The sequence below is a fragment of the Takifugu rubripes genome, chromosome 14 (genome assembly GCF_901000725.2).
Source record: "Takifugu rubripes chromosome 14, fTakRub1.2, whole genome shotgun sequence".
In the NCBI taxonomy this organism is placed as follows: domain Eukaryota; kingdom Metazoa; phylum Chordata; class Actinopteri; order Tetraodontiformes; family Tetraodontidae; genus Takifugu; species Takifugu rubripes.
The window spans coordinates 8,152,291-8,170,020 of NC_042298.1; the positions used below are offsets into that span (position 1 = coordinate 8,152,291).

Below are 17,730 nucleotides of genomic sequence, written 5' to 3' on the forward strand. Positions count from 1 at the left end.
TTTTGGCCCCGCAGCGGTAGCTACGGTTACGGCCTGTTCTCACCTCTCTGAAATGAGAGCCAGCACAACATCGTAATGAGCCTCCGGGTCCTTCAGAGTTCACTCTGAAAGGGGCCCACAACGCTCAAATCTGACCCGTCTCTCTTTATTTCCTAAAATTGAATCATGGCTTCTCTTCATTTTTTTTCTCTCCTGTTAATTCAACTAGCAGGGTGGCGCAGGCCTCACAACCACGGGAGATGTTCTTGAGGAAATTACATAATGAAATAAAATCCTTCAAAATTGTCAGCGTTAAGGCATAATCGGCTCACTCGCCACCATGTAGAATTATAGCAGAGTCACACTGGCACTGTATTTGATTTCCTTCCTAATTTCTCTTTCAAGAAAAGAGCTTAGATATAGATTTTTTGATAAATTCAGTGGGACACTTGCGTTTGGTTTCAGTTTTAGTGCAATATTAACTTTCTTTCATTGTACACATTTTGATCCACATCCCAGCTCCTTGATATTCTATTTAGGAGATCCTCTCTTAGATCACGAGGAAACACGCAGAGGCAGTATCTGATCTGGGAACAGGTACTCCTTCAGGGTCTCATCACCGCTGGATGAGCCTCGGACGTCTCCAGGAGTCCAGCAGTCCAGGAGTTCCTCTCAGCAGATGCCTCATCTATCTTAGCTGGCTCCTCTTGCCCCAGAAGCTCTACCTTAGCTGTGTGAATCCGCTTTTAAATGTAACCTTTAACCTGCTAACTTCAAGCTGAGCTGCGCACTGTACCTGGTTGGTTTGATGTCCTTCAGCTCGGAGGTCATGTAAAAGCCCTCTCTGAGACCACCCGCGGACGTAGCGAACCCATTTAACATTCAAATGAAATGATGTGTTGAGTTCTGGGCGTTATATCCTGCCAGCCTCACCTGTTACATGGATCAGGTAAGCAGCAGAATCAAATTCTTTGCCTCCAAGTGTGGCGCCACAGGAAACGGAGTATAGTATCGGCAAACTGTCTATGACCCACCGGGGTATGGACCACCCCCGCTTGTTGTCCCACGTGATCTCCCTCATGTCCAGAGGCAAGGGGTACTGAATCGACGCCACAGAAACAGGATGACTCAGCACTTCAAAGCTGTAAGTGGACGACAAGAGGAGCTAGAGGCCCGTGCGGGGCTACAAACCGCATGCAGGGTGACGTTCAGGTCTGGCACCGTGACCAGGCAGGGCACTGTGAGGTGGGAGGAGGAGTGCTTCATAAAAATGGTCTCCAGGTTGTTCCTGTTGCCCTGGCCGGAGTCCCCTCTGCTGAGGAAGGGCTGCTCGGGGTCTGGATGGAGGAAATAAAGAGGGAGCCGTTGAGAGATCCTGCTCACCCTGCCCTGGGTAATAGCTGCTGCTATTTGGGTAATCATGTGATTACTGGCGGTTATTACTGGGGCAATATCGTTGATAATAACCCGATGATGGTGATTACCTGTAAGCTGAACCTGTCCTGTCACACTCAATAGTCTGGAAGGATGCTTTTACGTGTTCCGAACCACAGGGCCAGCCGAGCAAGCTAATCCTCCAAACAGCTTCTGCAATTCCACCCATCTGATAGTGACAGATAGCTCCGCAGCTTTCTGTTTCCCGACACCTTGACGTTTCCCTCATCATCTGTGCACGCAGAAAGGCTTAAGCCTTAACTCTCCTGTCAATGCACGAGAGACTTCGCCGTGTCCGACAAAGTTGCACAGCACTGTTGCCATTTATTTCTCTTTTTTCCTCTCGCCGCAAGTCTTTATTTATTTTCATATTTCTGCAGCACTCAAAGCTCCAGACGTGCTCTTTGAATCAGTACAGAGCTGCAGATTCTTTCATATTCCTTCACTATGAATCATTTGTGGGTTTTATGCCACATTCAGTTTTGAAGAAAATTGTATTTCACCAGGGGTTCATGAATATCTGGGATATGAGCCCTGCTATTAGCAAGAAGATGTGAGTGAAAGTGTGGGTGAAAGGGAAATCGTGGATCGTGTGTGAGCACACGCACACTCCAGTGAAGGGAGGAAACATTTACATGGTTGTAGACATCTGTCTCCATCCACATCCACCTCAGCTCCACCTGCCACATACTGGCCTTCACCTAAATCCACAGGTCAGATCTGCGCTGGCACCTCGTCCCATGGGACAAACGTGGTGTTTCCTGAGCAAACCAGTCAGCAGGACATAAATACAAGCAGCTATTCTGCTCCATCTTTACATTCCTGTTTCTAATTTTCATTCCAGCGGTGAGGGAAGCGAGGAAGACTGAAGAGGATGAGGAAGCTGACGCTGAATGCTAACCTGTGAAACCCGCTGGTACAATCAGGAACTCTCATAAGAGGGGCAATTAAACCGAAGATGATAATAACGTAGTGAACATCGTTCCTTTATCAACACTTATGCATCCTTACTTCAACAACTCCGTCAACCACTTTCACTCTCAATTGTCAGTGTTCCTCATGAAGCTTTGACACATTTATTTATCAGGTGGGAATTTAATGCTGCATTCAGGCCCCGGGGCAGAAGGCATCTGCACCTGCCAGAGCAGCAAAACCTCCGTAGAGTCCAAACTTACTGTCACAAATTTCAGCAAACAATTAGAAAGTCCCACATAACTGACCTTTACATTGTCAAAAGGTTTTCTCTTTCAGCTGCTCCGCTAATGGGTTTCGCAGTGAAAGTGATCGGTGACTCAGTTGTGTTGAACTGTGATGCTGTGTTTGTCTTCCCTTATGCTATCAGGGCTGCTGTTAATGGTCTCTAGCAGTGTTTCTCCCAGTGACTCACCTCTGATGAAGACATACACGCTGACGGCGGTGGTGCCGACAATGACGTCCTTGACATCCTTGTAGTAGCAGCGGTAATACCCCGTGTCTCTGGCCTGCGCTGCTGTCAGGGTCAGCCTCTTGCAGTACTGTCTCCTCTGCTGTCCCGGACACTCGCTGACCAAAGCCGCCCTCTGGCCTCCGCTCCTGCTGCTGGGCAGCTGGGCCTGACGGTTGGTAAGCTCCTGCCCCAACAGATCCTGGTCAGGCCAGGTCCAGGCCAGAGTCCACTCTCCCCTGCAGAGCGGACAGGTTAAAATAAGCACATTTTTGGAGATTCACGAGACGATAATGAGGTGCTGTGAGTGCCTGCAGCAGATGAAATCATTAGACCAATGGTGCTGTCAAAACAAGCAGTAATGGGCATGTCCCCCCCCCCCCACGTATCTCCCCACTTTGTGCTTTGTCACATAGATCCAGTTAGGTTTGGACACGCTAACCCACAGGCATTATGAACCAGATTGAGTCATAATGGCTGCCTGTAAACTGATAGCTTCCACCTCCAGCCTCCCCCAAACACAGACGCCTCAGCATCTGCACGCCAAGCTATAAATGTGATGGCTGGAAATAACCACGGAAACCAAAAACAGCCGCGCGCCCCTTCAGCGGGTCTATTTCCCAGCGCCGTGTGAATAGGCTCTGTTTAGCATGACTCTAATAATTGTACATTGTGATGATGTCGGCGCTGAAAGCGACGTGATCCTCACACGCAGGTGGCTACATGTGCTATTCAGAGCGGAGCAGGGAAAAAGGTGTGTATCTCTGCGCCTCCAAACTCTGGAGGCAAACAGAGACAGAGCTGGGCTGTGGGGTTTTTAGCAGAGATTTATTAAAGATAAAGGGAGAAAGAGACACTTAACACTTAAATAAAGTCTGTTTAAACATCAACTTTATACACAAAGGATGTTAAAGGATGTTTGTTGCTTGTTCTTAATCAGGTTGATGCTGGAGTCTGTCCCAGCAGTCAATGGGAAGGAAACAGAAATACACCCTGGACAGGTCACCAGTCCATCACAGGACACACACACACACACACACACACACACGCATGCACTCACGCATGCACTCACACGTTTACACCCAGAGTCTCCAGTCCAGACAGTATTAATGTGTGTCGTCTGTGGGAGGAAACTGGGGTACCTGGAGGAAATCCACAGAGATCCTGGTGGAACAAACTCCACACAGAGACAAAACAGCAGTGCTAGGACCCATAGCAAACTGCTTTGATCATTTATTCAAACACGTCTTTCCTGATTCTGTGACTACGTGTGATGGCAGAAATAGTAGCATCTTTTTTCTTGGCTGGGTTTGAGGGGGGTTTTAATGCATTTTTTAGCATGAAAATTACTTAAAATACTGTAGAACAAATGTGCCATATGCCGCGTTATATATCTCTCAGAAATGAATTCAGTCAGCCGAATCAGCACGACTTCAATCCTCAGCATCAGTTCAGTTTAGGCGTGTTAACATTCTCCGCCACAGCGCAGCCGTACCTGCATGTAATGTTGAGTGTTCCCTGCACTGGAATCACCAGGTCGTCTTTGGGGCCGTCAAGGATGGGTGGACTCATAGAAAAGCCAATCACCAGACCTGGGGGAGAGAGATAAGGGTCAGGGAAGGGGGGGTGGGGGGGTGGACGGCACAGGTCAAAGAGGAGGATATTGACTGAGCTGGAATTTGCAGTCCCCTCAAATGCACATCAGTAATATCCACTCTAACACGCCGCTCCCTCAGCCACATCGTTACATATACGAGCTGTAGAGGCACCAAATCATCGCCCACGTATCAGGAAATACTGCAGCTGCCTCTATGCCAGCCCCTGTAAATGGCTGCAATGATGCTTCTGCCATGATTCATTACTAATGAATTCACTTTGCTGACTTGAGCTTGTTTAATATGGCTTGTAGAGAATGTCCCATCATCCCAGAGACCCCTTAGGGTGCAATCCTCACTTAGTCAGGCTTCTCACCTCCAGCCCATCATATATTAGCATCAGCATGACAGACACCTTTCTTGGGTATCAATGGAGCTGAACACACACTCAGTGAGAACAGAAGCAGAGGAGGAGTGGTGGAATGGTCCATTTGTTGCAGCAGATGTGTGTGCAGCACGTAGCCTAAACACGTGGACACGAAATCAGCCTGATCATAACTTTCACACAAAAATGCCCTTTTTCTAGCATCTTTTTGGCTATTTTGGTGCATGGAAAGGGAGAAAAACAAGGACCGCAGCCCATTAGATGAATTATAACAGGGTTGATGTTCTTGGGTGTTCCCCAGATCCTACTGAGCCTATGCTAGGCTAACAGACTCACAAACCAACAAATTGAGATGAAATCATGACTTCCTTGAACTGGCAGAAGTAAAAATGCTCAAAATGCCAAACAAGACTCCAAGGCAAACATGCAACCTTTGCCCTTTTCAAAAAAGCACTGTGCACAGAAAAAGGATTTAAGTAAGATACACAGATTTTAAAAAAAAACATTACACAGAGTTTTTAGGAGACTTTTAAAAACAGGAAGTGAGTCAGCCTGCTGGGGGAGCTGATTCCACAATTTTGGCGCAGCAACTGAGACCTCTCAGCTTCCTCCTAGATTTGGGGAGACCCAACAAAGGGGAGGGGAGGGGGGTTAAAGGATGTAGCAGGTCAGTCAGGTTGATTGATGACATTTAAAAATAAAAGTGATGCTGAGGAACAAATGGCTTAACCCTGGCCAGTTGCCTCAGGTGGAGGAAGCTGGTTGTTCAGTGTTACAACCAGATTTGTTGAACAATTTTTTTTTTTTTAAAAACATAGGGCCATTTGATTATTAAAATGTAAAAGACATTTAAAGACATCCAAGCCGTGATTTTTCCAATACAATAAAAGGAGATGTTGTGTTAGGAGAGTTGCTCTATCCTTGAATCCCAGGGGCAACAGGAATGGGAAGAGGCCCAGGGGATGGAACCTTGAGGTCCTCCACACATTGGGGGGGGGGGGCTACAGAGGGACAGATACTAAAGCTTCTCCCTGAACAGTAGAATCTAAACTCCTACAGTTCATCACCCTGAAGACTCAGTTGTTCATCGAAACAGGAGGATCTCTGATGGACGGCCAGAATCTGTCATCTAAAATATGTCATCAATATCTCTCAAAAGAGCCAGCACCGCATTGTGGCGGGTTCTAAACCCAGATCGAAGCCCTCAAGAATATTGTGCTCATCTCAAACTGATTGTAGTTGGCAGCAGATGAATCGAGCATATTTCTGCAGGAACCCACTCGATCCCGCAGCTGTTGGGGGTCATGCTGTGCTGACAAGGCAGTCGAAGCTGAAAACTAATTAAATCACTGGTGCGCCAGAGCTCGACGCTTTCTTTCGTGACTTTTGTGAGTCTTAAATTCAATTAGTGACTCAAACTTGCCAGTGTCGGAAACTCTGGCGGAACTTTTGCCACTAAACATGGATATAGTGAGAGTTTCTGGAGAAAATAATGATCCACCAATCAAAGGCTGCAGGTCATGTTCGAGCGCACAAGCAACATCTGTTTCCATCCCAGCTCAGTCATTAAATGAAATATTTACTCATTCACGTCCGCATGCAAGCTACAAAGTGAATGAATATAGCAGCAGCCCATAGTGACACAAACAAATATGTTAGCACGCTGAAGTGGCAGCCCATGAATCATTCCCAGCTTGGCTCCCAGCAGGATATTCCTTCCTCCGTCCCTCAGAGATCTGTAACTCTTTCCAGGGGAGGAGCCTAATTTCCCAAACATATTGTCAGAGCACAGATGTGAACCTGCCACTTAGCTTGGTCCCATCAATGCAGCCCTGTCCTCCCTTCCTGTGCAGTTAGCGTACTAGCTGAGATTGACCTGCCGGGTTAGAATGGTTTCTCCGGCTGGTAGCGGATGTTTCTCCCACTGGTTTGCTGCAGAGGCCCATAAAGCACTTTAACCCATTACATTTGATATCAATCAGGATGTTTCTGATGAGTCTGAGGGCAATTTAGGAGTGTGATGGGTGGCTGGGCGGATAAAGAGCAGAGCAGATCTCCTTTGGTTGGGAGGGTTTAACTGAGTTTAAACCTCCTGCAATATTAGTCTGACTTCAAACCCATATCTCAAAATAACAGGTTTTACAGGAATTCGCCTTTATTGCACCCATTTTCAGCCACCAGAGTCGCAGCGACGCACATGAACAGCTACAACTCATCTGTGAAGATTTGAGCCAAAGCAGAGTGAATATAAGATTTTGCATTTGGCAGATCAAAGAGAGGTTAAACTTCTCCAACCTCCTGGAAGTGGAGCCATAAACGATCTTACAGCTTCTCTCTGACAATATAATTAACACCTCTCTATAGGCTGCCATGCTCGTTTGTTTGGCGTGTTTGTTAATCTCTTAAGGGCATCAACCTTCAGGATGCATGAATAATGAGTTGCTCTGAAAGGTCAGTGCAGCGGAGTTAAATATCAACAACGTGCACAACTCTGAGCATTCCTTTGACGAGCAGCCTATAATTGTGGAAAACAAGGAGTAACTTGCTAGAGACTACACAAGGTCAGCCTGACCATTGTTCTCCGCCCCCTCTTGCCATCGGCGTGTCCCTGGTAGGACCCAATTCCACGTGAGAGATGTGGAGGGGGAGTGATTTGCAGAGCCTCAGCTGACTCCGGGTGATGGATGTTTCCTTCGCAATCAGTTGAGAGATCGCACGCTGACAGACGGGATGCAGATCGGAAATCTCTCACAAATGCCATGACGGGCCGACTTGAAATCAGAGACAAAACCGTCTGGCTGGTGGTGTATTTCAGGACTGTCTTCGCAAAGAGCATTAGTTCACTTTTTGATAAAAGATAGAGGGGTTCTGAAACTTCTGTGACTCAACGCTGCAGCAGATCTCATCTCATTTAATTTACTGTCACAGAGCATTGCTTTGTTTGTGGAGGGTTTTAGCTGGTGCCATGGGACATTTATTATTACTGGCGTGTTATTAGGCTGTGATGGATAGCTAGCAAATTGCGGGAAACGCTAACATTAAATTGTACAGATGCTGCCGTCTGGGTTTGGGTAACGCCATTTTCAGAAAAGATCCTGCACAGTAGTAAGATGGTGTGTCCACCTGAAACCGATGAGAACACGTAAAACAAAGCACAAGTTCAAATGTAGCTGAGAAAGGCGAGACTCAGATATGTCGGGAGAGCATTTTATGGGTGAAAACACAGGGTTGCATAACAACTTCTAGAAACGTCTGTGCTTCCATGCTCTGAATCATCCGCGCTGTCTTTATTAGGGGTTATGGACAGAGCTAGCTTCTACTAATGCACTGTAGCTGTGAGGCTTGCGCCAGGCAGGTGTGTGATGTGTGAGAACTGTGAGGTTCTATCGACATAATACCCAGGGGATCACAGATCTCCACCATTATCAACAATTATTCCAGAACTGTAGCTAATCCTGTGCAAATAGAGCTTTAGGGTGCAACAGCCCCCCCCCAAGGAGTCAATTTTAATGCTTTCATCTTGTCTCGATTCATTACTAATGGGCCTGCATTTATTCAAAATGAACAAAAGTTCGGATCTCTTAAGTAAGTGCTACTTACTGTATAAGTGGTGTTTAAAAAATAATAATAATAAAAAGCCCACAGCAACAAGTGAATTCTCTATTGGACGCTTCACATAAATGAGAGCTGTTTCCCCGACGCTTCCTTTTCAATCTTGTCCTTCGGACATGCTAAACACTTTTGCTCGATGTCAGCATCTGTAATGATGAATTCCAAAGTGCCTTTAACCCGCTTCCAAACCGAGTGACACGTAGATGTTGGCCTGTCAGCAGTGTAAATGTCTTAAGAATATAATCCCATTAGGAATCTATCACTTTCACATACCGCTGGCAACACACGTCCTTCCAGTCTGCAGATATGAGGTGAAAACCAAACATCAGTGTGCGTCTTCACGACAATAAACAGGAAATCTCCCGGTGTGACATTTCACGTGGAATTATCATGATTGTTTTGGCTGTTGTGACAGATGCTGCCTCATTTATGTGTAAATATAGAGAAAGGAACAGTCGGGATGTTACGAGGCTTCCACCTCAGCAGCACTTCCAGCCGGGGGACAGTCAGAGCTGGAGAGCTGGAGAGCTGTGGAGGCGGTCGGTGATTAAGCGGCCCTCCGGCTGGAAGCGGTGATGTGAAGAAATTGTTGCTCCTCTGTGAACAAGGCTACAGCGGCTTCAGCAACAGACCTCGCTGACCATTGCAGATGGGACTGTGCTCATGCTGCAGGATGGTCGGCTCTGGGCTCGGCTCCAGATGACGCTGTTGCGGTGCTTTATTCTAATTTACTTCTTCCTCACGCGTCATTACTTATGCATTCGTATATTCCTCCTGGGACTCGCAAAGACTGTGTGGATTTGGACCAAAGTTGCTGCCTGGCTTTTGTGTGATTAAATGAGATCTAGGAGATTATTTGTGGGCGTCACCTCCATTTCAAATCAGATTACAGATTCTGAAATTTTCAGACTTGACTAATAAAGCAAGCGTGTGTGTGTGTATGTGTGTGTACATTTCACTGGCAAAGTGAGGACATTTTGGGGGAACTGAAGGGACATTTTCTTTGGTCCTGACTGGTCTGTTTGAGGTTAAGGCTTAGAGTTGAAGTTGTAAATAGGGTTGGGTTTAGGGGTTTAGTTGAGCCAGGGAATGTACTATATATACTGTAGATGTACAACAGTTTGTGTGTGTGTGTGTGGGGAGGGGGGGACGGGGGGGGGAGTGGAGTTAGTCCCCAGTGTAGATAGGAATTACTTTAACTAAAAACATGTTCATGTGTAATTGACAGTGACTTTGGACCAGTCCCAATTTGCACGCTATTTTCACAAGTGGATGAGTGAACAAATGATGAATGTGTTAAAGATGCATCACAAACAGGCTCATTAGGAATTAAAGAGTGAACAACCAATGGCTGCTTAAAGGAGCAGCATCCACCATTAAAAACAACACCATCACTCACATGGCTCAACTTTCTCTAGCTAAATTCATCTGATGGATCAATATTTACCTCATCAGAAAGACTGATCGGCCTTGAAACAGAATTTGGCCGCTTGAAATCCACCTGGAACTGAGGCAGATTCATATCTGAGTCTTGTTCCTCTTTTCTCCACATATTCACCAGCTTGTATTTCAGAGATAAGCTTCAACTTTCCTGCGAGGAGCTTAAACCAGTCAAAAACGGAGCGTCGCACCCAGGCAGGCTGATAAATGCTGAACAGTTTAGCTGCTGAGTCTAATCTCCTTTCTCTGGGATTCTCTCCTGATTTTACGTTCAGTAATTCAGAGCAGTCGCCAAAAACCGGCCAAGCCGAACAGAGGCTCCAAACACAGACTTTTTAATTGGTGTTCATTTGACGGATACATTAAAAATGTCCTTGCCAAGAATCATCTCTCTGTGAGCGGTAAAGAGCTCCAGCTGGCTCCTCCAGCGCACGTCAGGATCTGAATGATATTTGTTTTTAATCAGAGCTGGAAAAAAAAAGAAGAATCAGAAACTAGTGTGTTGGTTTCTACTGCGTCACAGACCAGAGATTGGACAGGGGTGGAAACTGTCAACGGAGCTACTCGCCGATCTTGTGCGTCATAGCGGGTTTATGTGTGTGTGTGTGTGAGAACGTAGCAGCAAAGCACATCCTCTGTGCTGATGACGGCTTCTCACCCTGCGTTCTGAGGTGCATCTTCCTAGAGCTGCGCTAATTCTGCCCCGAATTTTTCAAAAGGAGCCCAGAGCATTCATCTTATCTTAGCCCGCGCCTTCTTTCTGGCTCACGCTGGCGGTTCTGTCACAGTCGAACGGCGCCAAAATGGCACAAATTTTCCAACAGAGGACACCTGCTGACTACAGATAAATCACACGGGCAAGACGTGCACGCACCAGTGGAACAGCCCCACCGCCATGAGACATTGGGACCCGCTTATGAATGTAAAGCTTCTGTGAGGAGCATCAAAGGTATAGGCGCGAGGGTGGGAGCGGCGCTCTGCACGGTTACAGCGGCGTGCACATTAAAGCGCCTGTGATAGGCTGCTCTTCATTGGGAGCAAATTTCCCGTTGGCTTTATCTTGTTTGCGCTTTTCCCATTTCCCCTTTTCACGGTCGGTGAATAAGATGTTGCTATTACAGCTTCCTTGCTCCTCGGGAGGCTCTGATAGGTCACATGACAGGAAGAGGAAAAGAGGAATCTTGGGTAAACAGATTTTTCTCAGCGTCGGTTCTTGTTCGCCGCTGATTGGCGATTGTGTGATGCACGAATGGATGAAATGGCGGCAGTGGCAGTGAAATAATCTGCTCCTCTCTCTCATTGTTTAAAGCCTGTTCCAGATCTTAACATCAATCCTGAAAATGGCGACGCGTCGGAACTTTTAGAACCCATTTATCACTTAACTGTAAACCACCACATCCCTGCACAAAGCACCCAAACTCCTGAACCCTGGGCGAGTAATGGCAAATATAACGTACAAATATAACGTACGTGAGTTCAGGCATGTCTGGAAAGTAGAACCGCCCCATTTTGCCCCACCTGGCCGCACCAAAAACCTGGAATTTTAAATGAATTTACTGAATTTATTTGCTTCATTAAGAAGTTTACAGGAATAATTTGCAATTGAATTACAGTTCACAGTTAATTTAAATACAAATCGGTCACATGGCTTTTTAAACATTTCACTGTTTAAACCAGACTGACCAGACTAGCATCAGAAAGACCAAAAATTGTGCACGTGATTTGAGAAATAATATCCTGTGCCCCTACTTGCACTTTTAAATAAATAGGTGGGAGTAGTATGTGGCTCTCTCTGACATTATCTGGCAAAGGTCCAGGGTGAATCTACTCTGAAATGGCTCCTTGGGTCTCGGGGGGGCAGGAGGCCGTGCGGGCCAAAGAACAGGCACGCTCTCTGGATGTGAACTCAACCAGCAACAGGCTATTTGAACAAAAATACCCTCTCTTTGAGAGAAATAAAAAGCACTTCCTAGGTCATGTGGACACAAGGCCGGGCTAAAGCCGGGCGGCGGCCTGACTGGCAGCCCAGCTTTTGATTTCATTGTTATTACAGAGGGGGACGCCACACGCCGCGTCCCTGTCCTCTCTAATTTTGGGGGAGCTTGTCTTTTCCAACATCCTGCCAGAGGAGGGGGATGTAGAATGAAGGATGCGGCGACACGCCATCTGGGCCTGTTTCCTATGTTTAAAGCCTCTGTCCCTGACCAAATCTTCCTGTACCTGCCTCACAGGCACACCGGACAGCCTGGACGCTTCCTTTGTGGCAGCTTTTAACATGTCATCATATTTATTACTGAGATATTGTTTCTTCTGATGCGCTGAGAGCATTTTGCCTCTTAATAATCTTATGTGCCGCTCCAAAACGCTGCCTCTTACTCTGCTTATGTCCTCATTCCTTGAGATTTGGGGTGTAAAGGCTCCGTCAGCGCGCGCAGCGAGCCGTAGCAGCAATAAGACGCTGCAGAAAAAAAAACGAAGGGGTCAGAGCAGGCGGCGCAGGGTCAACACTTACGAAGCTGAATCTCTCAGGAGGGGGAAGCCGGCGGTTTCCTCAGGCTACGCCAAAAGGACCCGTTCCCATGAACCGAAAGCGACCTCGGATAACACGGAGACGAGGCCATAGGTAGCGGCCAGTTGAGTGCATATTTCCAACTCACAACCTAATTCTCACACAGCGCCCCAAGACTGAGCTGCCGTTGGAAGCTAATGGCGATAGCGGCCACTTTAAACCAGATAAAAGCTCCAACCGACACCTGTTTCCAAGCAACTACAACACTTCGGAGTGTTGTAATACCCGTAATATCCAATATAACAGCCAACATCTCCCCTGTGCCATTTCTGCCTGCCAGCACATGTGTAGCCTGATTTACCAACAAAGGCTTAAGGTCCAGCAATGGGATCTCCTGCGAGTCTATAACTGACAGCACTGCAAGCTCTCGTTCCTATTAGCACACCACAGTAATGAGCGTGGAAAGCAATATATGTCTTTTTTTCAGCTGCCTTGAGAGTCGGGGCAGGAAGGAACGGAAAAGCCTGCCTGTTTTCGGAGCAGTGCTGACATGTAATTAATTTAATCTCATCCCTGCTGATACGTACTCTTGCCATTTTCAAAGCAGATTAATTAGTTAGCTGACTAATTCACCAGCCAATGAGGAACGCATTACTCAATTTAATTAGTCGCTTTTGCGCTTCGCCGGTGGTGGCGTTAAAGGACGCACCGGAGAACGTAGCGGAGACGACACAGGACAAATGAGGGGATTAAACCTTCCCTCTGACTTATTTAATCCAAGCGTGGCAGAGAATTATGTAGGCCGCCGCAACGAGAACATCCCATCGCAGACGCTGAACATCAGTCTGAAAAACAAAATCCCTGACCTGCTTTCTCTTAGGTCATCGTGCAAAATGATAGCACAGCAGTGGGGAAAAACAGAAGGATTCATGAATATTATGCCTTTTTTCTAGCATTTTAGTGCAACAGATGTCTGCTGAGAAATCATTTTCACACAATCCTGCCAACGATAATGTTGAATAAATCTACTGAAGCCTGCGTATCACTGGCAGTGCACAGTGCATGTTTATCTTTTGCTTTCTTGCACAATTAAACATTGAACTCCTGCTTTGGTGCTTTTGTTTGTGCTCAAGGACAAACGAGGTACAATTCTGATTATCTTTTTTTTTTTTCTTTTTTACGTATAACTGGGAGTTCGTGTTGTTTATGTCATAAATGAATGTTTCCAGAACATGAGGTGTGTAGGAGGTGAGGTGTGATGCCTGCTGATGCACACCACAGGCACAGAACGTATGTATGGAGTCAATGAGCGAATATTAAATAGCCCGAATGGCTTTCATCAACACTGTAGCATCAACATGAGCATATTTATTTGGCTATTAGCTGCAGCTTCCTGTTGTTGAAAGAGCTTATCTCTCATCCAGAGCAGATATTTACTGAGATTATGAGTCACCGCACATTCGAACGGCCCAAAAACCCTCAAGCGTACTGTGCTGCTGATGAGTGAGGCACTAGGCCTCCTATTTATTTGAACTTGCAGCAGCGTTCCTGGCCCCAGTGAAGCCGCTCCCCAGCTGATGGAGACCTTTAGTGCCAGGCCGCTCCTCGGAGTCCTGGCGTTGAATCCTGGGATCAACGCAGAGGATAAGGAGATATTGTTGGCTGAAACAACTGGACCTCTTTTAGCAGACCACTAGAATAATAGCCAAAGTCGGGAGTCGGGTTTCTGGGACGACCTGGTCGGGCAGAGGTATGCGTACAGAAAATATTCAGCTAAAAGCAACATCAACAATCCAGCACCAAAATCCTGAGAGCCGGCCAAAGATCATTTGGCTCCAACCTCTGCTTCAGATTAAAATATTCTTCACCGCTTCCACCGCGAAGGAGCTGATGAATCGATCCGAGATTTGCGATACATTCGTTTTTTTCCAGCTCCATCGCTCAAGAGTGCAGGTGGGGAAACTCCGCAAAAGCTGCTGCGTCAGTGATAGAAATCGCCATCCTGAGTGACAATTCAGCCCTTCTGAAACTGAGCAAAGATGAGCTGAGCCGTTCCTGTTTAAAACATGAGGCGGTGAATAATTGAAAGGCCGTCTTTGGGAAACTTCCTTTAACGAGGGGTCACAACAGAGAAGCCGGATCACGCTACCTACGTACAGTAGTGAAAAATAAGAGACGTGAGATGAAACAACAGCTGGAATGAACACTGTGGGTTTTTTAAGATGAGGATTAAACAAATCCCCCAGACGAGATATAGAGATATAATCAGTTGTTGCAGTTCTGAGTCTAATCTCATCGTAATATTCATCCTTGGGTGACCTCTAATCTCTCGGGATCACAGCGAACGGAGGAGCTAATTGCCAGAATGTTTCATTACAGAACATGTGGAGACCAATTAACCTTGACGTGACACGCAAGACGACACTAATAAGACGGAAACCTAATATAGGCGATGACAAACCTGGAGTTGGAATAAGTGTTTTACTCCTTTTGGGAGTTTGCTGTGTCACGTCTGTGTTTTGCTGTCCTGAAAGAACCCAGAGAGCGCCAACGCAGAGGTGAACCACCAGACTCCGCTGCAGCCAAACAATGTCTCAAATTACTCTCCGGATTAATGGACATTAGTGAGGGCCCCCGGGGGCCCTCCACTGAACCAATTTTTGCCGCGCCATTAGTGTTCCCTCTTCTCTGACAGCAGCCTTCTTCTTTCCCTCGGCAGCCGAGGGAGACAACAAGTGTACAGAGCGAAGAGAAGCTGCAACAGTTCTCAGGCACGTGCGGGTGACAGGCTGTCAGAGGCCCCGAAAGACAGCCTGGGTCTTTCATTTCTTTATCTGAGCTTGTTTCTATTTACAGAGCGCTCAGTGGTTCAGAAACATGACATATTCCTCCTCCTCCTCCTCGTCTTCCTCCTCCACGCGTCAGTACTGACTTTCAGGGAGTTCTCCTCCACTAAACGCGACCGACACACACAAACTGCTCAGAACTCTGATTAATGCCTTCATCAACCAACAGCTTTGACTCTTCATCAAACACACAACTGCATACCACCCCCTAGTGCCTATCTGCATGTAAATTTTAACTTTCACTCACGTCGGACATTTAAAAAGAAAGAAAGAGTGCACATGCAACAGAAGTGAAGCCGAATCCTTATAAAAATGACTTTTCAACCTGCCAGTTAGATGCACGGAGGAGGTCTAAAGTAGCCGACAGCATCCACACCACGTCAATGTCAAGTTAGGAAAACTTGCAACCTCCAGGAAAAAGGGGGGTTTTCGGATAAACTCCAAGCTTTGCATTCATTAACTTCTCCCAACTTTTCTCAGTAAAACTTCTGCTCACCTGACGCGCACGCTATTCCAATCCAAATCCGACAGATAAGCGGGGAATCTGTCTTCATCTCCAGATCTCCGCTCCAGACGCGCACAAACCCGAGCAGGAGTTTCAGATATTTTAGAGGTGGGGGGGTGGAATAATAATAAAAGAAGCGCTTTAGTCGGAGAGTGGAGAGGAATGAATATCCGCGGATGGATGAGGGAGGAAAAAAAGACTCTCAGGTGAAGAAATCGATGATGTGTGTGGAGCAGAGTCTGGCCAGAGCCGAAGTGCGGAGGGAACCAGAGGGGCCACAAAAAAACCTGGGTATTTTTTTTTCCAAAAGGATGCACAAGTCACTGAATGGGATTTACAATGATTTCCCTTTCCTTTGCTCATGTCCGGAGCGCGTGCACCCCCATTCAGCCAGATCATCAAACAGGCTAGTGTGCGTGTGCGTGTGCGTATGTGCGCGTGTGGTCCGCTGAAACATTCACAATAATTTTTCATCTGCATCAAAAGTTTCACCAAATGTAATAACACAAAAGTCACACGTGACTAAACCATGACGTCATGCTGGACAACAAGTGAAACTGACCGACAAGAACAGAGAGTCTGATTTAAATTGGACAGATTTATAGTTTCATCCATCCCAACTCCGACTAAATCAATGAAATGAATACAGGGGAAGGTTTCGAGCACTTCCGGGAGATGAGAAGGCAAACGTTTGATAAATCTGCTCGATTCAGGATTCTAAGAGCAGAAAACTGCCCGAGGAGCCTGAATCCTGGGGAGAAATCAGTCTGTTGTGAAATAAAACACGAGTCCTCGAGTAGCTTCAGTTCTTTCACCTTTTTCCTGTTTTAAATGGGACTGGAGATGTGATAACAGTAAATGATAGCCCAGCTGTGCAGTGAACGTGTGACGTGCTCAGTAGAGTAGAAGATAGCTGAAACTTACTCTTAAATGTAATTGAGTCTGAAAATACAGTTGGCTGAAAGTGACTCATTTAATAAGAGCGCTTAGATACATCACAACACGCTTAAACTGGATAAAACCCTAAAGGAGTACTCTTCAAAGAGGATTCTAATGCTTTGTGCCAGTGTGTGTGTGTGTGTGTTTATTATTTTGTTGGCTTTAAAATGCTTCCTGATGCTAAATGTGCAGCAGAAAACAGCAGAGCTATGAAGGGCAGGTGGACAGACCGACAGACACACGGTCTTGAATGCTTCCTTGCTCTGCTGCCTGGAGAGATAACTGTGGTCTGACTCCGTCCTCCTCCTGTCAGACCACACTCATCTGTTGTGTCTGCTGGTAATTCAGAGTTCTAGTGCGTCCTGCGGAGAACAACTAAAACCCTCAACCAGCTCAAGCCGAGCCCAGGCGCCGTTGGGGAAGATCGGAATTATGAGTGTCCCATAACTCTCCCAAAAGGTCAGAAGCTGCGACGGCTCCAGTAAAATTGAAGTCAGTTAAATCCTGAAGCCTCCCCGAGTCCTGCTCCCTCGGGGGAGACTCGGGGGAGGCCACAGAGCGGGAATAATAATCATGCATTCAGTTGGACTGTCCGTCTGTTTTAGGTTATTTTGAGGAAACTGGTTTAGTAAAAGTAATTAATATTTCTCTGTGGGCTAAAGAATTTAATTATCAACAGAATAAATCAAACAGTAAGTTGAGACTAACCAAAAATGTTCCTTTTTTTAAATCCGTATCGCTCCGATTCTTTGGGCGGTGCATCGAGGAAGCAGAATGAACATTTAATGGGAATCCCAGACTGGTCTGGCCCCCCAGCACCATCAGAGTGTGTGTGAAATCAATAAACACGCTGGAGCTGTGAGGGAAGGTCCATTAGAAGTTAAAGACAAACCCGACCATCAGAGGGGGTCAACGAGGTTGTCATGATTCTGGAGCCAAGGTGGAGTCGGGAGGATCACCTGAGGCCATGTCAGCCTCTGGATCCCATGTGGCGGCCCCGTCCCTGACCTTTAAAGACAAAATGCTGCCCTGTGAGAGGCAGAGGGAAAATAAACACACCAAA

At 46.6% G+C, this 17,730-nt stretch overlaps 1 protein-coding gene across 2 annotated transcripts in view; it reads right to left on the minus strand.

Moving 5' to 3' along the window:
* flt4 (fms related receptor tyrosine kinase 4) overlaps positions 1-15,987 on the minus strand; it is a 28,882-nt gene extending 12,895 nt beyond the window's left edge. The window contains exons 1-5 of one of the 2 annotated variants that reach the window (XM_011610763.2): positions 15,720-15,987; positions 4,332-4,428; positions 2,801-3,075; positions 1,171-1,316; positions 913-1,078 (exon numbers count right to left, since the gene is read on the minus strand). In XM_011610763.2, the coding sequence (XP_011609065.2) occupies positions 913-1,078; positions 1,171-1,316; positions 2,801-3,075; positions 4,332-4,428; positions 15,720-15,777 (742 nt within the window). In that variant the 5' untranslated portion in view covers positions 15,778-15,987. The remainder of the gene's footprint in view (positions 1-912; positions 1,079-1,170; positions 1,317-2,800; positions 3,076-4,331; positions 4,429-15,719) is intronic. The other variant, XM_029847121.1, reaches the window with a different exon arrangement.
* Positions 15,988-17,730: the final 1,743 nt, after the last annotated feature.